This window comes from Candida oxycetoniae (assembly GCF_023343755.2).
Source record: "Candida oxycetoniae strain CBS 10844 chromosome Unknown scaffold3, whole genome shotgun sequence".
In the NCBI taxonomy this organism is placed as follows: domain Eukaryota; kingdom Fungi; phylum Ascomycota; class Pichiomycetes; order Serinales; family Debaryomycetaceae; genus Lodderomyces; species Lodderomyces oxycetoniae.
In genome coordinates this window covers 96245-120095 of record NW_026055368.1, presented here as the reverse complement: position 1 = coordinate 120095, position 23851 = coordinate 96245, and the positions used below count along the sequence as shown (strand labels likewise).

Here is a 23851-nt window from a genome sequence, read left to right as displayed (position 1 = left end):
TTATTATTTAGTTTTTTAGGATTTCTTAATTTGCTGTGGATCCTCGATGATTGCTTAAGGGTAGTAGTATTGATTCTGTTCCTGTATGTTCAACTGCAATGCGGGATATTATCGGTTGGAGAGTTTTTGTTAGGTATTACTAAAATGAAAAGGAAATTCGTACACTACTAATTCAATATGTACGACACTATCGACCAGAGCGAGATAGTGGTGCACACTACCTGCCACCGACACTACCTGCCAAGTGGCTACACTACTTATTCAGTGTGTACGACACTATCTCGCTCTGCTCGATAGTGGAACACACTAGCTGCCAAGTGCCTATACTACTGATTCAATAGTCATGGGAAAAAGAACAGAGTAAATTATGTGGGGACAAGAAAAAAAAAAGTACCTGTGCTTATTTGATTCATAAGTAGGTCTTGTTAATCACTGTGATGAAATTGTACTACAAACTGGTAGGGAAAAAAAAAGTCCAACATGGCAATAAAAGGTATTATCAACTCTATACAACGATATTGTAACCACTTCATTCGAAATATATCTCTTGACTCTTCCCATTCACTAATCACTAAATCTCCTAATTTTGAATTTCCTCATCTTGTTATTAAAATAATTGACAGAGTTATCCATAATCGTCGACGTTATTGAAGATCCTCTTGACATCAGAGTCATAGTAGTCAGTGTAGAGTTATTTCTCGTGGTATTTGCACTCATTAATCTATCATCATTATCATCATCATCATCATCATCATCATCATCATCAAATTCATCATCGGATTCGTAGGACTCGTAATGTCTTTCCTTCTTCTGCGGCTCCTTGTGTACATTGATAGTGTTGTTATATGACGAGGATGATGGAAACGAATAAGCATGATTCCCTCGAAATTTGTGTCCTTCTCCTATATCCTCTTTTTCTTTTTCTCCTCCTCCTTCTCCTTTTCCTTCTTCTCCTCCTTCTTCTTCTTCTTCTTTTCCTTCTTCTTCCTCTTCTTCTTCTGTCTGTTGTGGGATAGAATAATAATCGTACCCTCTATATTTTTTACCATTCTTTGTTTTATCGTGATGTTGTTGGCTTTTAACGATTGGTGATAATGGAGGACTTAAATTCATTGTCCTTATATCAGTCATTATGCCTCTTCTCTGTTGCTGTTGGTTGAGTATTTCATTTTGAGTTTTATTTGATTTAAATTGAGAAAGTGATGAGCAGCTACTATGGTGCACACGTGGTGTAGGTGGACTCTTTGGTTTCATTCTTGTTGATAAAACTTCCAGTTTACTTCTAAATAATCGCACAGACTCGGGCTTAATAAGTTGCTTCTTCTTTATAAATTCTCGATATAAGTTTTGGAGTATTTCATTGATGATGTAGTTGTTACACTTGATAAGTATTTCCAATTGCGGCGGTTGAGCATAATGTAGCGGTAAGGTCAAGTAACATGGTAAATTGATTTCATTGTCCGAGTCCTGCGTCAAGTATCGGATATAGATGTAGTGCCATTGATCCATTAACACTGTCTCTCCTGCTGTTTTCAACGACGCTATGCTCAAGTAATCTTGCAAATCTAACACAAATTCTAGATTTTCTTGACAATGGATGGATTTGAGATACTGGGTAAATGCTTCCAAGTTGATTTCGTCGTCATCTTCAGCACCAGCACCGCCACCAGCACCGCCACCATTACTATTGCCATTATCCCCGACTTGGGCACTTGCATCGTTGTGGATATAGTCAGGGAAATTCGTGTGGTTACGATTATTAATAATATCTGATAATGTAGGTATTTCTTTTATGGCACTGTCATTTGAAATGCTACTACTACTGTATCGATGTTGGTTTTTGGTCTCGGTAGTATAATTTGTACTTTCTGGTGAAGATTTCAAATCATTCATTGTACTGAAATGTAGATAGTTCTTGGGACTATACGGATGAGACTTGGTAGTACTAGTAGCAGTGGGAATAGCTTTAGATATAGCTGTACTTGTCTTAATCTGTGGAGGTTTGTTACTCCTCAATTGATACTCCATCATTTCTTGGTAAATCTCTTGGAGTAAACATCAAAATGAATTAGCCCTTTATTGAAAAATAAAAAAGAAAAATAGGTTAGATGGAAATTTGGACTTGAATTTCGTTAGATATATATTGACTAAAACTCTCCAAGCGAACACTACTAACTTGTAAAAACTACAAATCCACCAACACCTACTACTACGGCGACTACTAAAGCACGACTATTATTAACTACTAGTACTAACTACTATTACTAACTACTATTACTGCTCTATTAAAGAGATGTTACTGCTAAACGAAAAAAAAAAAAAAAAAAAACAGATAACGGAAATAAAATAAAATAAAATAAAAGCTTAAATCTAATTTTTTTAGTTTTGTGATACTTGTATGTACGTGCACAGGTGCCAGAAATGTGCCTATTTATATGTGAGATTTCGTCGTTATCTACACGACCCTCTCTATCCACACTCCCCCTACCCAACACCACGCACCATAACACAGCTAAAAGAAACACAGTGGAAAAGCTTTTCAAGGGCCACAGTAAAGAGTAAGAGTGATGATAGGGAGTTAGAAAAAAAAAAGGGAAGGGCGGTGGTTTACAGAGACATACATAGAAATACAGTATCCAAGTTACGTTTTGAACTAATTGAAAAGATTCAATCTAAGGTATAGTTTATTTCTCTCCTTCTCTCTTTCCCTCTCCTTCTTTTTTTCTCTCTCTTTCCCTCTCTCTAGGTTTCTTTGTCTTTTTTCTCTCTCTAGCTTTCTTTGTCTTTTTTCTCTCTCTAGCTTTCTTTGTCTTTATCTTTCGTTTACGTTCAAGTCTATTGAATATACTTTTTACAATTTTACTCAAGCTTTAATATAAATAGCATTACTGATTTATTCCCTGTTGACTGTTTAAACGCTAATTAGGAGATTGCAAAACTTGTTCAAGTAAATTTTACCAAGAATACTAATAAGTATCTGGACAATATTTTGTCTTGTCAACCGATTGAAATCAAACAAGGAAAGAAAAAAAAAATAAAAAAAAAAAAATAAAGAAAAGGAAAAGAAAAACACCAAAACTTTTTTGTTGAAGGATGGTTTCGTAGTTTGCGTATATTTGTTTTCTATTTTGTATTCATTTTTGTGGCCCAGTTGTACCATTGGTGGGATAACTCTATTTTATCTCTATCAAATTCCCTTTTCCCTTTTCCCTCTCTCTATTCTCTTAGCAACCCGATTTACCAGCTCAGAAACTAAGGTTCAACCGCTCCTCTTTATCTCTGCTATTTCCCTTTTCTTTCTGCTGTTTCCCCTTTGTTTGTTTGTTCATTTTCGTGACTATTTAATTTAATTTTTTTTTTTTCTCAATACGTAAGGGGAAAAAAAATTAGCAAGAAATATGTGTGGGGTTAGAGGTTATGTGAAAAGAGCTATCAAATTTTTCTCCTATGAATGAACACCATTTCTTTTTTCTTTTCTTTTTTTTTTAAAGAAAATTGTTATAAACGATTATTAATCTTTCTTGAAAAACGATGATTAATCTTTCTTGAAAAATGAAAACGTTTATCTTACCAAAAGGTAAAGAGCTTACTTTGAATAAAAAAAGCTAAGAGCTTGATTTTGACAAAAAAAAAGAAAAGAAAAGAAAATACTCGGCATCTTGTTTGTGTTTGGTTCTCTTTTTTTTTTTTACCTCATCTCATCTCACTTGAATGAAATCACTATTCTTGGAGTATGTTTAAGATTTACATCTCCAAACCCGTGTGGTAGATATTCGAATATTGCAATTCTCTCTCTCATTTGTTTAGCAATATGTAATTTTTAAGTCTTTTTGCCTAATCTTTCAACCTACATATGAGAAGAATCACCTCACACAATTGAATAAAAAGCCATCATTGAAGAACAAAGAAATATTTTTTTTTTTAAAAAAAAAAAGACGTTATATTTTTTTAAAAGAAAATCAAAATCTTTCGGCTAGGAATAGACACGTTAATAGTTGAAACTTTTGTCCCTTTCGAGTTCACAAGTAAATGCTACCCAAATGCTACTCTAAATGCTAAATGCTACTCTAATACTACTCTAATGCTACTTTTTTCGCCAAATTAAACTCATCAGTGAAAGATTAAAAAAAGGAGGTGTTTTTTTTAGAGAGATATCTCTTATTTTTTCTTCTCGAGAGTTGATTACATTAACCAGATTGAATGAGCGATATGTTATTCTAGTCAAAAGAAGATGATGGGTTTAATTTTTTCTAGTAAAGATCCTCTTTCCTATTACTTTCTCAATGTTAAAGATAAGGAGGTGGAGGGGGAGGAATGAGAGAAATTTTTGCTTGCGTTATCCTGATAAGGACAAAAAAATGAATCAATCGTTCTTGTTATCTCTCATCTAAGTTTGCTCTTTTACTAATCAAGCCAAAATCAGGTTTCCGCTTTCCCATGTTGTGGCGTGGTTCATATAATCTTCTTCGGAAATAATTCGGTGTTTAAATTTCGTTATAAGTAAGCTTGAAAAGCCATCGTTTTAGCCATATTACACGATTTTATCGTACCCCCCACACACACACTTCCCCTGCTGTTACCACTAATATTATATCATATAGAATGAGATCCAGTATATCATATAGTACATAGAAAGATCCAGTATATTATATAGTACATAGAAAGAGATTCAGTATAGGATAAATTGTATAGTATAGTTTCTTCTCCCTCGCTGCCCTTTCATACATAGATGACTAAAATCAGTCGATTTTCAGTATCAATAGTATATTGACAAGTGTACTACTTACTGTATTTTAATAATACCGTTTTATCCTTGGTCCATTTTCCAAAACAGAAATTATATGCATGGTTTAGATATTGAAATAATTATTCACTCAATTCTACATTTTTGCAATCTCCAAAAATTTTAAAGTATAATTCTTTTTCGCAACTCAATAACATTTATCGCTGGAAACACTATCAAGCAGAGCGTCATAGTGGAGCGTCACTTTTTAGATTGTTACAGCATCGAAGGAACTGCTTATTGCATAAATGTTGTCTCTTATGAGCAGCTCTTGGCTCATTATAAGAGTGTAGTCTCACGTGACTCTGGTAAAAGCTACCTGGTCTATACACATGTTTCTACATTGTACATTGATGATGGGTTAATATCCCACTTGTATGTAACTATCGAGCGAAGCAAAATAGTGTCGCATTTGTCATTTCTACTTGCAATAAGCCAGTCAGTGCTGCTCCACTATCGAACAAAGCGAGAAAGTGGAGCATTGATAGAGTCACATTTGTCATTTCTACTTGCAATAAGCCAGTCGGTGCTGCTCCACTATCGAACAAAGCTAGAAAGTGGAGCATTGATAGAGTCGCATTTGTCATTTCTACTTGCAATAAGCCAGTCGGTGCTGCTCCACTATCTCGCTTCGCTCGATAGAGTCGCATTGATAGTGTCTTATTTATCCCTTTAGTTCCCCGGATAATATCTCCAAGCGCTACCAACGTACAGTTTGGTCTCGCTTATCAAACTTTTCCGAACATCTCCTAGTTAATAGCCCGGAGCCAAGATCCATCTAAAATCGTTGAAAAGAAAAATACAATCTCTTTAAACAATTAGAAGAAAACACAATCTCTGATATTTATCTAATAAACCAACTTGTTACAGATATAAATCCTACATAAGTTGTTACACTCTGTTTGACTTTCTTAGCTTTCTTTTTTTCCTCCCTCTAGCCCATCCCCTCTTCATCACTCCCGGAGCCACCCCGCCCCGCTTTTTCATTTTTTTCTTCACCTTTTATCGCTTAAAGGTTCTAAATCTCTCTCTCATTTTTTTTTTTCCTTCTTTGGCGGAAAATTGTCCCGGAGTTTTCGTCCAATAAAATGACCTGGTTTCAAAATATATAGCAATGGCAATTTCAATTTTTCAATTTTTCAATTTTCAATTTTTTTTTTTTCCATTTGTTCTATGTAACTATATTCATTAGAGTTTATACAAGTTCAAGATGTTATCGAAAAGGGTCAGCACGTCATTAAAGCATAGCTCTCAGAGTATGTTGAGAAACCATGTTGCATTTAAATCATCATCAAAGGTTGCTAGTGTTTTGCTTACTCGGTCAATACACAACTCTACAATAAGCCTTAAACCCATTATGATGTCGCCTATTGTGAAGTTCCAATCATTCCAAAGATTTGCTTCGACAAAGGTAAAGGTACCGGACATGGCGGAATCCATCACAGAGGGAACATTATCTGCATTCACCAAGGAAGTCGGAGACTATGTGAAGCAAGATGAAACCATTGCAACTATTGAAACGGATAAAATAGATGTTGAGGTTAACTCGCCTGTTTCTGGTACCATAAAGAGCTTTTTAGCTGATGTTGATTCAACCGTTGAAGTTGGCCAAGAAATTGCTGAAATTGAAGAAGGCGAAGCGCCAGCAGGCGGCGAAGCTGCTGCTGCTCCAGAAAAGCCAAAGAATGAGGAAGAATCCGCTAAAAAGGAACCTGCTGCTAGAGAGGAAACAGAACCGGTAAAGAAAGACGAAACCCCACCTCCAGCACAACCAAAGAAGGAGCAACCCAAACCTGCTCCTAAGAAAGAATCCAAGCCAAAACAAGAATCTTTGACTGCAACTACTCCATCATTTACAAACTTTTCTAGAAATGAAGAACGAGTGAAAATGAACAGAATGAGGTTGAGAATTGCTGAACGTCTTAAAGAATCTCAAAACACGGCAGCTTCCTTAACCACATTCAACGAAGTTGACATGTCGAATTTACTTGAGATGAGAAAATTATACAAGGATGAGTTTCTCGAAAAAACCGGTATAAAGTTGGGATTCATGGGTGCTTTCTCGAAAGCTGCATGCTTAGCTGCAAAAGAAATTCCTGCAATCAATGCATCAATTGAAAACAATGATACTTTGGTATTTAAAGACTATACCGATATCTCAATTGCTGTAGCAACACCCAAGGGTTTGGTGACTCCAATTGTCAGGAATGCTGAATCGAGGTCAATTTTGGGAATTGAAAAAGAAATTGCAGCATTGGGTAAAAAAGCTCGTGATGGTAAATTGACTTTGGAAGATATGGCTGGTGGTACTTTTACTATATCAAATGGTGGAGTTTTTGGATCTCTTTATGGTACGCCAATTATTAACATGCCACAAACTGCAGTATTGGGATTACACGGAGTTAAACAAAGACCAGTTACTGTAAATGGACAAATAGTCTCGAGACCAATGATGTATTTGGCTTTGACTTATGATCATAGAGTTTTAGATGGTAGAGAAGCTGTTATATTTTTGAGAACCATAAAAGAATTAATTGAAGATCCAAGAAAAATGTTGCTTTTGGAGTAGAAAACTTGTGTTATTACAAGAAGAAAAATGATTAAAAATTGGATGTTATTTTTTTTTTTTTTTTTTGATTTCAAGGACCAACAAAAGGTAAATAGATTTTCATAAAAAGAGAGGTTAAAATGAAGAAATATTTTTTTAAGTTGTAAACCCCATTTTCCCTTAGCGAAGAAACAATGATTGTTGCCATTGGTATAATAGTTCACAGGGACACATTCTGTGTTTGTTTAATACCTGGACTAAAGAAAAAAAAGAAAAAAAAACAGTTGGTCCTCAACTAATTGATTTTATTTCTGATCAATTTGATCTAAAGCAAAAAAAAAAAAAAAAAAAAAAAGGAGAAGAAAACTTAGTAGATGAATATGTAGGTTCATGTCAAGCTCAATTATCCTTTAGTTGGATGCTCGTAAATACATTTGTTGCAACTCTCTTATTGGCTACTTACCTTTTAAGCGTTTATAAACTCAAAACTCGAGACTAGAAAAAGAAAATGATCAACCCCAACACTAATAATGTCATTATCTTTGTACAATGAGGAAATGCCAGAAAAAAGTCCTTTTCCATTTCCCTTTCTCCTCCCAGAGATAATAAAGACCTCAAAGGAAAAAAAAAGATTGATTGTGGCACCACTACGCTACTATGTTACTCTGCCAATCCAAGGGCCCAAACATTATCAGACAACCCATTACTTAGCAAAGAGCTTTTCCGCCATCTCACAAACTCTCATTTGTAATGCATATATCGATATTATTATTATTATTATTTTTTTTTCTTTTGCATCTCCTGCTTACCAGTTTATCCGGCCATTTTGTGTAATTCATCTATTGCCTAATGCGTATATTTACATTTTACACTAATGTGGTAATCATCTTCCTTCTATCTAAAAACTGTTCACTGTTGCTTTTTCTTTTCGCATCAATTTTCAAACTCTGTCAAAGAGAATCCAGTGGTACGAAACTCTTCCTTCCTTCCTGATAGAAAATTTTTAAAAAAGGTAAGTAGAAGGAGAGAAAGAGAAAGAGTTGGTTAGAAAAGGTTGTTTTTTCCTTGCTGTTTTTTCCTATACATTATATGCTTTGCCTTGTTCAAGTCTCATAGATCTACTATTCTTTACCCACACTACCACCATCACCCAAGGCTTACATTTCACCAAGTTTGTTCCTTTCTACTCGCTTTTGGCTCAGGTCACAATCATCAAGCATCAGGGTTTTCTTTCTTTTAGATAATTAAGGAATAAGATCCATAATGGATAAATTCAACGTTTTTGATGAATTGAAAACTGACAACTTTACTTCAAATGATACTTTTGACCAATTTTTCATCTCAGATCCAAATGAAATCGACCTCTTGATTAATGAGACTTTATCCGGATTACAGGATTTAGACGTTCCAAGCGGTTTTGCTGTAGCTAATAGCTCAACAAATAATAACCCTGCAAAAGGCTATCATACTAGACTAAAGTCAAAATCTCATAGCAGGCAAATGAGTGGAACAGCAATCTTTGGCTTTGCTGATCATAATAGAGAATTCTCCTTACATGGTGTTACTCCTGACTTAAATTCTAGCCACGCATATAAGAAATCTGTAGATTCAAGGAATGTATCTCCTGGGGAGCTAGTACGGAGTCAACAACAACAACAACAACAACCTTCTCTACCACCACCAGGACAATCCACAGTAACTCCTAGTCATCAACGTCAACAAATGCCGAGTCAGGAGATCCTCAAACTGAATTTTGAAGGAAAAGCTTCCCTACTTGTAGAAGAGAAGGAGGAGGAGGAGGAGGAGGAGAATAAACATTTGTTTCAAAAAAGGTTTATTCAACTGTCTCCAATAAAACAAGTGAATACACCAAGGACCCAGCAGCATGGGTGTATGACTCAACCAAGAACAGCACAACAAAATGAATATATTGTAACCAATCAGAATCCAACGTCATATAAATTTCCACCCTCGCCCACACCAATGAGACTGGAGAGTCAAAACAAAAAGATTGTCAATTCATATTCAGCTAAATATTTGCAATCGCTACAACAACAATTAAATCAACTATCAAAATTACCTTTCCTGTATGTCGATGATTTCGAACCACTTTTAGAAAAGGATAGCACCACCAATGAGATTGATGAAAATAACAAGTACGTTCCTCTACCTATTCAAGAGCCGGTATATGAAAAACAACAGACACAAGAACTACCCAGACGTCAACTTCCTTTACTGTCGTCACCATTAGTACAACAGCGACAAAAAGCCCCTCAAGAACCATTACAGCAGCAATCTGAATTTGGCACGAATTTGACATTCAATACATTTTTACCGCCGCCTACTCCACCCACTTTGTCTAATGAATCACCCGACTGGCAATCGTCGCCTGAACCTTTATCACCCTCCCCAGCCAGGGTCAATTTACAGCAACCATTGGATATTTCTCCAATTCATCCCAACTTGCAAAATAGTAATCTGAATTTCTATACTCCAATGTATTTCAATCCTCCATCTCAGCAAAGCCTGAGTCGATTGGCCACACAATTCTCCAATCAGACAAATCAAACTATTAATCAAATAAAAGGGCATCAATTCAACCAACTGCTGCAACTGCCACAACCACAACCACAAACACAACCACCAAATAACTACTATCCTTCATTTTCTCCGTTTTCAAACATAAACTCATCCACTCTGAAATACCACACCTCGCCGCCAAAATATAACCAAAACTCACCAATACACAATGATCAATGTTTTCAAACCCCGACAAAACGAAAACAACAATCATTACAAATCCTTGAATGGAGTCCAATTTTTTTACCCAATTCCAAAGAAACACCAACAAAACAAATCAAAGATCTTTCACCACGTCTTCGTGTGAAAAAGACCTCCTTATTGCCACCGGGTGAACTCGATAATTACTGGGTAGGACCTGATGAAAATAAAATATACAAGTGCACTTACAAAAATTGCGGCAAGCTTTTCACAAGAAGGTATAACGTTCGATCACATATTCAAACACACTTGAGTGATCGACCTTTTGGGTGTCAATTTTGTCCAAAGAGATTTGTCCGCCAACATGATTTAAACAGACACTTAAAGGGACACAGTGAGAGTAGATTAAGTAAATGTCCATGTGGTAAAGAATTTGCAAGACTCGATGCTTTGAAAAAACATCAAATTAGAAATATTTGCGTTGGCGGAATTAAGGGGTTAGTAAGTAAACCGACAAAAAAGAAATTGAGCGATTTCCCAGTGATTAGCAGAGATGTTCCTTATGAGGTGATTGAAAAGAGGTTGAACAATGATTTGGTTTAATGTATCATATAAACTCAAAACAACGTCTGTGTTAACAACTGTTTTTATTCTTCTTTTTTCAATTCTTAAAGATGGTTATTTAAATAAAGTTTGATTTTTGTTGACTACTCCAATTAAATATAATATATATATATATAAATGAGTGTGTGTGCGTGTGTGTATTGTGAATTTAAAATCATATTATTAAAACGCATCCTTTTCCTTTAAAGATTTAAAGCCTTACACTATTGTGCAAGTTAGGAATTCTCATTAATACTTGACATAATATCAACTGCTCTTGGTTGAGTAGTAGTTGTAACGGCATCTATGTCAACACTTGCAACAGCACCACCAGCAGGTATTGCTGTTGTTGCTATTCCCGCTGCGGCTGCGGCTGCGGCTGCTGCTGCTGCTGCCTCTTCTTCTTCCAATTTGTGTATTTTCAAATGCTGGTTCAAATTATCCGACCTACTAAACTTTTTATTACATATCGTGCAATCGTATGGTTTCTCAAAAGTATGCAATGACCGGAAATGCCTTTTTAAATGCTCATGTCTTTTGAATCGTCTTGAACAATAATTACAAAGATAAATCTTACTTTCATCATGCAAATCAGCTTCCTTATTCTCTTTTCTTCCTCTAGTACGATTCTTAGAATTGATAATTGAGGTGGGGAAAATCTTTGTGTCTGGTGGTAGATCCAATGATGCAAGGTCAACTTGAACTTCGACGCCTTCAGATATCATAGTAGCAACTGGTGTATCTAAAGATGCAATTATTGGAGTTTCTTCAAATATCGGCTCCTTGCTCTTCTTTATGATTTTTGAACTAGATTTTTTGGTGCTATTCTTCAGCATAATCTTGGAACCTAAAATTCTCTTGGATGCATTTGCCAAAGCAGAACTGCTAGGTGTTTGCAAGCTTGCAGAAGAAGTTTGTTCATCGACATCGTTCAGGGTGCTTTTCTGCACTAATGAAGAAGATCCATTGGATGAAGATATACTGACATTGTTCCCACTTGAATTATCTGCAAGAGAGTTATTGCTACTAGCCGGTTGTTTAGCTTGTTTCTTACTTCCAAAAAATATTGATGTACCACCACCACCACCACCACCACCACCACCACTACCTTGTTGTTGAGCCTCGTCTTTGGTTTTGGTTTTTTCCTTGTTTTTTGGCCTTCGATAATTTGCAGTTGTGGGTTTTCTTTTTCCAACATTTTCAAACAAAGCTGCATAATCTGGTTCTATATTGGTCTGTGAGGACTCCGATGTCGAGTGCTCCAATAAGTCAATAGGTCCTCCAGTCATTATAGATGGCGTGCCACTTGATGCCGGATTAGACCCAGGACCAATATGGTCTAAAGTATCAATGTCCTCTTGACAGTCAGTCATCCCTTCTAATAGGGGTTTTTCATCTTCTTGCTTAACAGAAGTACTTTTGAATCTTGTAAACAATCCTCTCTTGGGAGCTTTTGTCTTTTTAACAGAAAGATTCATCTCAACTCCAAGCTCATTTTCCTCCTTCATCGGGCTCATTGTAGTGTTTTCAGATATAACATTAAAATAGCTATTTGTTTGGTCATCCACCATAGCGTCCAAATTATCATCAACCTTCATAGTGTTATCCTCGATGGGACTCGATACAGTGGGTGGAGCATTACTAGACTTGAAAATAGACCTGATCAAATGTCTCGATTGTGGCGCCAAAGTACTATTCCCTTTAAAAGGCGATTGCGGTGATGGGTTTTGCACACCAGGTGGTGATCTCTGTTGGTTTTTGTCACCCATAAAGGGAATCATATTCGATATCGAGTTTGTGAAACTTAAATAACGTGCATTTCTCTGTTGTTGTTGTTGGGATTGTGGACTATCTACTGATGAAATGCCATATGCATCCAGTGACTGACGGTTTAAAGAAGAAGATTGCTGTTGATCTATGGAGTTTCCCGGTAGGTATTGTTGTGCTGAAAAGAATGATGCTTGCGCTGAGTGTATAGATGAAATAGAGTGTGAATTCGAAGTGGTGGTAGTAAGAGGAGATAACTCATGAAGTGCAGATTTGTTTTGAAAATTCAGATGAGAATGTTGTTGTTGTTGCTGTTGGTGATGATGTTGATGTTGTTGTTGTTGCTGCTGCTGCTGCTGCTGAAATTGAGCATGCAGATTTATGACATTTGCCGCATAGTAGGAATCGATGGACCCATTTCGGAGTCTCCCCATCAATTGCTGACTTTCTGTATCAAAATATGTTCGTCCATTGTGGCCCGCGGAACGGTCTTCTTGGGCGGCGGCCGCAGCTACTGCATTTGAGATATTGTGACTAGATGATACTTTCGGACTAGACTCAAAAGGTGTAAAGTTTGTTTCTTGTGCTTGCGTTGGACTCCTCATTATACTATTGGGATGGCCGCTATAGCTTGTATTATGACTAAACACAGATAACCGGTTTTTGAAAAGTGAATCCGATTCTTGATTGTTCAAGGGATTACTCGTTATGAGTGAGTTGTTATCCAAAGCCTGATCAAAATATAAGTCCAGCTCAATTGTAAACGGCGGGGATTCATCTACTTCCATATTGTCCTGGCCATTCAAAAATGCACCTGGCATACCACTTGTTTGTATTTGTGAGAGGGTGGCTCTGTCATTCAACTGCATCTGCTGTAGCTGTTGTTGTTGTTGTTGTTGCCGTTGCCGCTCCTGTAGCTGCTCCTGCTGTTGCTGTTGCTGTTGTTGTTGTTGTTGCTGCTGTTGCTGTTGTTGTTGTTGTTGTTGCTGTTGCCGCTCCTGTTGCCGCTCCTGTTGCCGCTCCTGTAGCTGCTGCTGCTGTTGCTGCTGCTGCTGCTGTAGCAGAAGCAGCGGTTGGAGCTGGGTGGTGTCAAAGTTCTTTGTAAAGTTCTTTGTAAAGTACTTTTCCTCGCTAATCTCTTGATCTTGCATCAAGGTCAGTGAATTCAAATTAAGGTCAAAATCCATATTATGCATATCAAACGGTAGTCCCGATGTGGTAGTACTTTGCTGTAGCTGTGGATATAGCTGTGTATAGTCAACATTGACGTCCTTATTTGCATTGAAATTGTGCGATAAAAGTGAGGTTTGATCCTGCGGCGGCGGCTTTAATATTGAATTTGGAGTAATAGCTAGTTCGTCGTCATTGGCTAGATTATTGCTCAAATTGTCACTCTGTAAAGGTTTTGTTGAGAAATCATTATAGAATCCAGAAACAAACTGGTCCATTGTCGAGTTTGGGTCCATCTAGGAAGAAACAAATGACCTTCCTTCAACAAAGAAAGAAAGGAAAGGAAGGAAAGAAGGAAAGAAGGAAGGAAAAAAAAAAAAAAAAAAGATGATGCAGGGAAGGGAAAGAAAACAAATCTTTTCGAGAGGTTGAGATTCTCTGTTTGTTCCTCTCCAAATATTATAATGGGAATATTTTTACCCTCCTCACCTTCTTGCTGCTAATTTTGTTTTGTTCCTGCTACTTTATTTTAGTAGTGTAGGGGGAATATATATTACTTGTAATAAACTATGTGTTATTACAACTGCTAGTAAGCTATGTATTTTTTTTCATTTGAAAAGGAAAGAATGGAAGAGAGAAGCAAGAGAAAAAAGGTTTAGAGAGACTAGGCGAGTGAAACGAGTCGACACTATCGAGCGACACTATCGAGCGACACTATCGAGCGACACTATCGAGCGACACTATCGAGCGGAGCGAGATAGTGGAGAGAGACTAGACGAGTGAAACGAGTCTAGTCGATAGTAGATAGATCACTACTATTGACACTATCGAGCGACACTATCGAGCAGAGTGAGATAGTGGAATAGCTCTTATTAGCTAGTTACAAAAAGTCTGGTTCTAGGTGGGGGGTGGGTCATAGATTGTAAGTATTTCATTTATGTAGTTGGTTGTAGTTGGTTCTATTTGGTATTTTAATGTATCTGGTTGTATCTTGTTTCGTGCGTTTGCAACACTTTGTAGCTTGTTACAACACTATCTCGCTCTGCTCGATAGTGCTTTCATGTAGATTAACTATTTGGTTATATGACTTACTATACTTTCTAGTAGAGATAATCTCGTGTTATTAAGCAAAAGAAAAAAGATTTGTATGATTGAAGCAACACTATCGAGAGACTAGACGAGTGAAACGAGTCTAGTCGATAGTAGATAGATCAATACTATCGAGCAACACTATCAAGCAGAGCGAGATGGTGGACCACACTAGCTGCTACCGACACTATCTCGCTCTGCTCGATAGTGGACTAGCTGCCAATGGCTAATTGTATATAAATTGTATCGTTAATTGTATTATTGAAAAGTAATATTAAAAGGTAAATTTATAATATAACTTTATAATAAAAGTTTAAATAATACTATTAAGCTTGCTTTGCTCGATAGTGGAGTCATACTCAGTTGTTGCAACACTATTGCGCTTTGCTCGATAGTATCGCAGAGCCAATGAGATTCAGAAATCAAAAGCCTCCTTACTGGATATCGAGCAAAGCGAGATAGTGAGTGGTATTCACATATAAAAAGAAGTAATCAACGGTCAGTGTTTCTCCACTATCGAGCAGAGCGAGATAGTGGAATCAACGGTCAGTGTTTCTCCACTATCGAGCAGAGCGAGATAGTGGAATCAACGGTCAGTGTTTCTCCACTATCGAGCAGAGCGAGACAGTGGAATCAACGGTCAGTGTTTCTCCACTATCGACCAGAGCGAGACAGTGGAATCAACGGTCAGTGTTTCTCCACTATCGACCAGAGCGAGACAGTGGAATCAACGGTCAGTGTTTCTCCACTATCGACCAGAGCGAGACAGTGGAATCAACGGTCAGTGTTTCTCCACTATCGAGCAGAGCGAGACAGTGGAATCAACGGTCAGTGTTTCTCCACTATCTCGCTCTGCTCGATAGTGTCGATAGTGGAATCAACGGTCAGTATTTCTCCACTATCTCGCTCTGCTCGATAGTGGAGCTCAATAGTGTCGACTGCACCAATACCAATAAGAGGAATAAATAGACCGTAGCTAAATATGCAAAACATAAATTGAAACATCATTTTAAAAAGTAGTACACATATATAAAAAGAAGTAATTAACAGTCATTGTTTCTCCGCTATCAAGCAGAGCGAGATAGTGGAATCAACGGTCATTGTTTCTCCACTATCTCGCTCTGCTCGATAGTGTCGATAGTGTCGATAGTGTCGATAGTAGAATCAACGGTCAGTATTTCTCCACTATCTCGCTCTGCTCGATAGTGTCGATAGTGTCGATAGTGTCGATAGTGGAATCAACGGTCAGTATTTCTCCACTATCTCGCTCTGCTCGATAGTGTCGATAGTGGATAGTGATCTGACGGCACTCTCTGCCTCAACATTTGGTAGTGCAATCTATTGCTGCTGCTGCTGCTGTTATCATCAGCTTCTTCCATCTCATCTATCACCAGTACCAAGCTAGATTCCTCATTATGCTCGCTGATGTCAGCATCAGGATTGACTACTCTTAAAATAGAACGTCTCTTACTACTCACCAAAACTTGAACATCTAATTTCTCATCAATCGAAGTAGCTTCAGAGGCTACTTCGCGGTTGCGTGTTTCAGCCTCATCACTAAACGGATTTTCGCCATCTGCAAGTAAAGCATCGCCAATCAATTGTTCGGAATTTGTTGTTCTCATGGATTTGAGCTCTATTGGCACTTTCTTCTTTTGCATAGGACTAGTTGGTGGTGTTTGCGAATAACTAAACGATTTCCGTAAATTCTTGACAGATCTGTGCTGTAATGGACTTTGCGGGGGGTGACTGATAGTATTGTGGGCATGCTCAAGATTCCCTTCGTCATCAACTAGATTGCCAACTTGTGAATTATCGTCAATCGTATTCAACGTTTCATTTGAAGCAAGAAAACTGTTTCTTGGCCTTTGTTTATCAAAATCTTGTCTTTTTTTCATCCACGAATCAAATGATGATGTCCCACTAAGTGTCGAATTCGAGTCATTGAGGTGCATGTACAATGGCTTATGGTGTGAACTCATTGGCGGGCTTAAAAAGTCACACTTGAAGTCAATCTCGTTGTACGGTATGTCATTATTTTCATTTTGGTATTGCTCCTGCTCCTGTAATCTTCTTCTCCTACGGTAAAAATAGTACAAAACTAAACCTATTATTATGAGTGAAAACGAAATCGGTAGCACTGTTCCCAAGATCACCTTGTTCTTATTGGAGGAAGAATTTTTTTCTGATGAGGATGTAGTTGTTGATGTTGATGGGGATAATGATGATGGCAGTGGTGTGTTTTCTTGAAGATCTTCAATAGGCTTTAGTGTTTCTGCATCATATAAATTTATCTGATAGTTTTTGTTATCTATTCGTTTTCCCCTTTTCAAATCTAAAGTTGAATTAATAACAACAAGCGTTGTAAAAATAGTAGCTGCTCCAAGAATTTCGTTTATATCGAAATCGCTTGTATCTGTAGTATTCCAAGTCCATTCGTTTGTAGTTACGTGTAATTTTGCATAATCGGGAGAACTCTCTTGACCATTGGTTTCTCCTCCAACTAACAAAACTTGCTCTATTCGAAAATCACTTAGCACAGAACGTCTATCTGGTAATGGTCTAAATATAGGTAGCAATAACGAGAAAGAACGGGAATTGATTGTTGTTGTAGCACTATTTGAAGCATCTTCAACTTGTTTAAATGACCATCCTGAATCAAAGTCCCATGTGGCCAATTGATACATACTCAACCACCCATTATTCAGCTCTCCGCCAACGATTAGTTGACTTTCCACGTTGGGAGCCAAAATATTGGAAGCTCCGTAAAATGCTTGCGGTTTTGTTGCTGTAGAAATATTGTTGACATTACCACTATCGAAATCTATCGACAACATCCGATTCGATATTAGACCAGTTGAAGAGCATATTCCTCCATAGACATAGATAGTGTTGTTATCACTTGGATTGGTCAATATTGTTGGATAGCTGTAAAAAGATGAATCGTTTATTCCGGCAAAGGACAAGTTCAAAGAGTATTTATCCCAGGTGTCACTTTCGTACTTGGCAATGGATAGCTGTCCTGCTCCACAAACTGAGCTTCCACCACTATCATTATTATCCATATCATAAGATGGAACAAGAGCATATAAATCCTCATTCAAAATAAATAAAGTAGAGTTCACAGGGGGTGACGATAAAGCAGTTAGCTGCTGTTTATTCCTAAGATTGGTATCGTTGGCAAAATCTCCACTTAAATTGAAATTCAATCGCAACAAGTCATTATTCTTTAAATGTAGATATACCAACCCATTTTCATACGAGTACAATGTATTCCAACTCTTGTTAAGATTTGGCGTTTTATCAGACATTGCCCAACACCTTATCTCTTCTTTTTCTTGTTGAGAACACAACTAGAAGTTTTAGTTTGGTTATCAACAATGGTTCTTGCCTTTGCTTTATTATTCTTTTCAATCTAGAAAACTGTTTGATCTTTGGAGAAGGAAGAAAAATTTCCTTTGTTTACAATTATCCAAATTAGGAAATGTCATAGATAGCGTTTAAAGATCTAAAAAAGAAAAGAAAAGAAACAAAAAAAAAGGTTGTTAGTTAGCAAAATATTTCTGGTGATGACTAGTATTGGTATAGGCTTGCATTTCGTATTATGACACTTGTATCAGTGCTCTGATAAGTCAAATAAGGTTTAAAAGCTAAAATTTTAAATGGTTTTGACGTTTGTGGAATAGAATAAATAAATAAGTGTGGGGATTTTCTACTGATCAGTAAGACCAATAAAAAACTATCTCGCATTTGTGATTTGCGCAAATAATTGTAGAATACAAAGCTAATGACACTATCGAGCAGAGCAAGATAGTGTCGGTGGCAACTAGTGTTGCGACACTACCAAGCAGAGCGAGATAGTTTTGCAAAACTTGGTAAGTAATGATGTACAATGCAATTGTACATCATTGCTTTGTTTTCCATGTCATTTGGTTTGGGAAAAGGGAAAGAAAAGAAAAAAAAAAAATGGTTGATCTCGATTCGATGAGCATATACTTTATATTAAAACTCTTTCCCCGTGAATAATCATCCTCCTTCTTTCTCCGTGAATAATCGTCCTCCTTCTTTCCCCGTGAATAATCATCCTCCCAAGGTTTTCGTCCCATACGTTTCACATGCCAATTGCATCCCTATATCAATTAGATTTAGATCAGCTTTTAGTGGAAAAGAGAAAAGTACTTCTCAAGTGTCCTTTCAAAGAATGCAATACTAGAATAATCTCTTATTCATCAGAACTTCACCCAACATATATAGAGCAAGCACCCAATTGCTTGCAAATAAAAACGCAAGATGAAGCTGTCCCCAAAGTAGCATCGAAAACAACTGATTTTTTTCAAGTTGATGATGTTTGGTCTTTCGATAATATTGGTGTGAGCAAACCCTCAAGTGAGATTCAAAAGGATCCAATTGTTGCTAAAGATAACGAACATATTGAGATTGAAAGGTTATTAATCTGTAGTGAATGTGATAGAGGTCCATTGGGGTTTGCTGGGGTGCCTCGTGATTCAGAAAAGACTCATGAAAATTTGAAATATTTTATCACTCGTGATGGTTTCAGATACGAATATTGAGTTCAATACTGTACACATTACTGAGTCTGCATTTTTTACCCTCTTTGATTAATCATCTTCAAATCCGTTTGTTGAATGGCCCCTCATTAACTTTGTGGTTTTTCTCGAATTGATAAAGTCCGATACATGCATGAATCTCCGTTAAATGTGAGAACACAAAAAAAAAAAAAAAAATTCATCGACTATGAAAAACTTGACACGAAGGAACAACGATTTGACATTAGGAGGTTTGAAATATTTAAAAAAAAAAAACTACTGACAGAACCCGTTTCATGATGACATACATATATATATGTGTATGTGTATGTGTGTGTGTTTGTGTCTGGGGAGTGTAACCTTATAATGCGCCCTTTAGAAATGAGACATTTTCTGCTACGCGGGTTTGGTTAACGATTTCTTTTTCTTTTTTTTTGCAACAATCTCTTTTATGTAAAAACTCTGCAAAATAAATGACCGAGATTGTTGAACGAAATGGCACCTAAAAAAGGCCAGTCTCAGGAAGAGAAGATTGCTGCTTTATACAAGTGGTTCCAGTCATCTCATGAGTTTTATACTTTAAAAGAAATAGAGCAAAAGGGAAGTAAAGCATGTAAAATATCTCTGATGCAAATTAAGGAGTTTGTTGCCAGTTTGGTCAACGATGGGTTGGTTCAACAAGAGAAATGCGGTACAACCAATTTGTATTGGTCGTTCAAGTACTCTGAGCATAAATCTAAACAGGACAAAATTGATAGATTGAAGAAAGAAGTTGCTTTAAAAGAGGAAACCAAAAGAAATTTACAAGATCAAGTGGCCAAATTGATGGCTGATACAAGTGTTGCAACTTTCCCCGAGAGAGAAGCTGAATTAGAACGGTTACACAAGTTAAAATTGCAAATGACTTGTTTGCAAGAAAAGCTCAAAATCTTTAAAGATGTAAATAAAATCGAGAGTATAAAACAAAGTATTGAATTTCTTAATGAGCTGACAGAAGGTATATTATATTATCTCATGAAAAAAACAGGAATTGATCAACGTCAAATAAGAAAGGAGTTTGACATTCCATTGGATTTGGAAGATCCACCAACACTATCGACACTATCAACACTATCGAGCAGAGCGAGATAGTGTTGTAACAAGCTACAAAGTGTCGGTGGTAGCTAGTCAGTGTTGGTGGCAGCTAGTCAGTGTTGGTGGCAGCTAGTCAGTGTTGGTGGCAGCTAGTCAGTGTTGGTGGCAGCTAGTCAGTGTTGCTCGATAGTATTGCTCGATAGTCGATAGTGTCAATCACAAGCGGAATTGAATTTGTATGTATAAAGTTTATTACTTTTATGCATTATTGTTTTCTCCCCACAAAAGTGAACCAAAAAAAGGGGTGTTGCTCCACTATCGAGCGAAACGAGATATTGTCGATAGGGTCGTTCAGTGTTGCTCCACTATCTCGTTTCGCTCGATAGTGTCGATAGTGTCAATAGTGTCAATAGTGTCAATAGTGTCAATAGTGTCAATAGGGTCGTTCAGTGTTGCTCCACTATCTCGCTTCGCTCGATAGTGTCAATAGTGTTGATAGTGTTGTTGAAATTATTAACTCCGGTCCTTCTTTCTTTTCTATCCTCTTTTGTTTCTTTTTTTCCACTCCACTTTTTTTTGTTGAATAGTTGGATTTATCCGTTTAAGAAATAATGTTTTTTATACCTTTTTAATCTCCGAACGTCTATACTTTTTAACACATGCATTCATTTTTGAGCGTTTACCGTGTATATTTTATTTGCTGATTATATTCAGTTATAAAACCCCATACTCAATAAATGAACTGATTTGAAAACAGAAATAATAGAGTGGGAAAGAAAAGAAATAATAGTAAAGGGTTCCCCTTTTTAGGTTTATTGGTTATACTCCAAACACTACACACAATAAAACTGACACATATGACTTAATACTCACATATGACTTAATACTCACATACAACTGACACATATGACTTTTGCATATTTATTGATTATAGTGACAGGAAAATAAAATCCCTTTATGGCATAATAAGAGCGATGTTTCATTAATTTTATAACCTCTCCTCTTACTTGTATAATCTATTAGCAAACATTTTTTTTTTTATATATATAATACCCCAGGTTTATTTATTTCGTTTTTCTTTAACTAAACCTGATTTTAAATTTTTCAACACTAAACGAATTTATTTGCTTTAATCAGTTCTTTTCCACTTGCCATTTATCTGCCAATAACGCCTGGCTCTGTGATATTTATTAGCACCGTTTCTTATCACTTTCACTGGGTTCCTTTAAACACCTTTCCCGTTTCCCTTATATCACCTTTCCCGTTTCCCTTATATCATATTTTCCTTACTTTATTTTTTTTTTTTCCATTGTCCTTTCCCCCTTGTCCCCCTTCATCTTTGATACAAAATGTCTTCGTTTTTGCCAGATGTTGCCGATATCAGCCATGTTCAAACCTTTTCATACTTGGCCGATGGTATTATCCACGAAACGCCAATTGAAGTAATCAAAGAGGTGATTGATCCAGATTTCCCCGCTGAGGAATATGAACTCTACATCAAGTCATTGTCAAGGCCCTCTCTATTGCCAGAATTCAAAGAATCTGTTTTGAACTTGATAAATAACAATACCACAAAAGCTACCCAGTTATTTATTGTGTTGACCACGGCTTTGGAGTCTAGAATATTGGCTCCTATATTCACTAATTCAATGACCTTGATAAAAGATATGACCTTGCAAGAACGTGAGCAGTTGTTGGCCTCCTGGCGTGATTCCCCATTACTAATGAAGAGAAGATTATTCAGAATGGTTTGTTCATTGACTTTGAAAACTTTTGTTACCATCGGCAATGAGTTGCACAACAAAGCCATTCATTATCCTGGTAAATCGATCCGTGAACAGGCGTACGAAGGTCACGTGGTTGATCCATTCAAATACAATTTTGTTAAAAAACCCGAATTTGATGGAGCTGAGTTGTATTTGGGTGATATCGACGTACTTATTATTGGTTCTGGTGCTGGTGCTGGTGTTGTTGCGCACACTTTAGCCAAAGATGGCTTTAAATCTTTGGTTTTGGAAAAGGGTAAATATTTCCTGTCCGAGGAATTTGTAATGAATGACGCAGAAGGAGTATGCGAATTGTATCAAGGTAATGGTACAGTTGCCACTGAGAACCAGGAACTCTTCATCTTGGCTGGTTCAACTTTTGGTGGTGGTACCACTGTTAATTGGTCGGCTTGTTTGAGAACTCCATTCAAGGTTAGAAAAGAATGGTATGATGACTATGGTTTGGAATTTGTAGCCACAGACACTTATGATAAATGTCAAGATTACGTTTGGAAACAAATGGGTGCATCCACCGAAGGTATAACCCATTCTTTGGCAAATGAAGTTGTCATTGAAGGTGGTAAGAAATTGGGATACAAGAGTCGAGAGATTGATCAGAATAGCGGTGGGCACCCACATCATCCTTGTGGTTTCTGTTTCTTGGGATGCAGGTACGGTATAAAGCAGGGTGCAAATAACTGCTGGTTCAGAAATGCTGCTGCCAATGACTCAAAATTTATGGAACAAGTTAGAGTCTTGAGAATCCTTCACGATAAGGGAGTCGCTCAAGGTGTTTTGTGTCAAGATGAAGTATCCGGTATCAAATTCACAATTACTGGTCCAAAAAAGTATGTTGTTGCAGGTGGCTCATTGAACACCCCGGTTGTTTTACAAAACTCTGGATTTAGAAATAAGCATATTGGCAAAAACTTGACTTTGCATCCAGTAACTACCGTGTTTGGTGATTTTGGTCGCGATGTACAAGCCAACCATTACGACAAATCCATAATGACATCAGTGTGTACAGAAGTTGATGATTTGGATGGAAAAGCCCATGGTGCAAAGATTGAAACAATATTGAACACACCATTTATTCAAGCAGCACTTTTACCTTGGAGAGGTAGTGACGAAGCTAGAAAGGATTTATTACGTTATAATCACATGGTGGCCATGTTGTTAATTACTCGTGATACCAGTACAGGATCAGTAGCTGCTGATCCAAACAGACCTGAAGCTTTATATGTTGACTATAGCGTTTCCAAATTCGACAAGAATGCCTTGTTACAAGCTATGCTTATTACTGCAGACATGCTTTACATTCAAGGTGCAGAGAGAATCTTGAGTCCACAACCATGGGTACCTATCTTCACATCAGATATTCCAAAGAGTGAGAGATTAATTACCGACAAGGATTACGTAGAATGGAGGAACAAGGTTGCCAAGATGCCACTTGATAGCTACGGCACTCCATATGGTTCAGCCCATCAAATGTCGAGTTGTAGAATGTCAGGAAAGGGACCAAAATATGGTGCTTGTGATACCAATGGAAAATTATTCGAAGCCTCCAATATTTATGTTGCCGATGCTAGTTTGATGCCAACTGCAAGTGGTGCAAATCCAATGATTACAACAATGGCCCTCGCAAGACACGTTGGATTGGCATTGAGTGATTCATTGAAGACCAAAGCAAAGTTGTAAAGGGCAAAATGTATGTTTTTTTTTTCTTTTTTTTTTTTTCCAAAAAGAAGAAGGGGACAATATATCGAAAAAGAAAAGTTTATAT

At 37.0% G+C, this 23851-nt stretch overlaps 8 protein-coding genes across 8 annotated transcripts; 5 read left to right on the top strand and 3 right to left on the bottom strand. All coding sequences in view use genetic code 12, as the record gives it.

Moving 5' to 3' along the window:
- Window positions 1-564: 564 nt before the first annotated feature.
- On the bottom strand, window positions 565-2031 carry RGS2 (GTPase-activating protein; the record flags this gene model as incomplete). Its single annotated transcript, XM_049322250.1, has 1 exon — window positions 565-2031. One exon carries the CDS (start codon window positions 2029-2031, stop codon window positions 565-567), a length of 1467 nt encoding a protein of 488 aa, XP_049181683.1.
- Window positions 2032-5993: 3962 nt separating this feature from the next.
- On the top strand, window positions 5994-7352 carry KGD2 (alpha-ketoglutarate dehydrogenase; the record flags this gene model as incomplete). The annotated part of the gene is made up of 1 exon (XM_049322249.1): window positions 5994-7352. The coding sequence occupies one exon, from the start codon at window positions 5994-5996 to the stop codon at window positions 7350-7352; it is 1359 nt and encodes a 452-aa protein (XP_049181682.1).
- A 1242-nt stretch (window positions 7353-8594) lies between these two features.
- Window positions 8595-10655, top strand: ACE2 (DNA-binding transcription factor; the record flags this gene model as incomplete). Its single annotated transcript, XM_049322248.1, has 1 exon — window positions 8595-10655. One exon carries the CDS (start codon window positions 8595-8597, stop codon window positions 10653-10655), a length of 2061 nt encoding a protein of 686 aa, XP_049181681.1.
- Window positions 10656-10891: 236 nt separating this feature from the next.
- On the bottom strand, window positions 10892-13888 carry MNL1 (Mnl1p; the record flags this gene model as incomplete). The annotated part of the gene is made up of 1 exon (XM_049322247.1): window positions 10892-13888. One exon carries the CDS (start codon window positions 13886-13888, stop codon window positions 10892-10894), a length of 2997 nt encoding a protein of 998 aa, XP_049181680.1.
- Window positions 13889-15940: 2052 nt separating this feature from the next.
- On the bottom strand, window positions 15941-17992 carry KGF56_001153 (uncharacterized protein; the record flags this gene model as incomplete). Its single annotated transcript, XM_049322246.1, has 1 exon — window positions 15941-17992. One exon carries the CDS (start codon window positions 17990-17992, stop codon window positions 15941-15943), a length of 2052 nt encoding a protein of 683 aa, XP_049181679.1.
- An 804-nt stretch (window positions 17993-18796) lies between these two features.
- Window positions 18797-19252, top strand: KGF56_001152 (guanine nucleotide exchange factor; the record flags this gene model as incomplete). Its single annotated transcript, XM_049322245.1, has 1 exon — window positions 18797-19252. The coding sequence occupies one exon, from the start codon at window positions 18797-18799 to the stop codon at window positions 19250-19252; it is 456 nt and encodes a 151-aa protein (XP_049181678.1).
- A 471-nt stretch (window positions 19253-19723) lies between these two features.
- Window positions 19724-20359, top strand: KGF56_001151 (uncharacterized protein; the record flags this gene model as incomplete). The annotated part of the gene is made up of 1 exon (XM_049322244.1): window positions 19724-20359. One exon carries the CDS (start codon window positions 19724-19726, stop codon window positions 20357-20359), a length of 636 nt encoding a protein of 211 aa, XP_049181677.1.
- A 1292-nt stretch (window positions 20360-21651) lies between these two features.
- On the top strand, window positions 21652-23766 carry KGF56_001150 (uncharacterized protein; the record flags this gene model as incomplete). Its single annotated transcript, XM_049322243.1, has 1 exon — window positions 21652-23766. One exon carries the CDS (start codon window positions 21652-21654, stop codon window positions 23764-23766), a length of 2115 nt encoding a protein of 704 aa, XP_049181676.1.
- Between the last annotated feature and the right edge of the window lie 85 nt (window positions 23767-23851).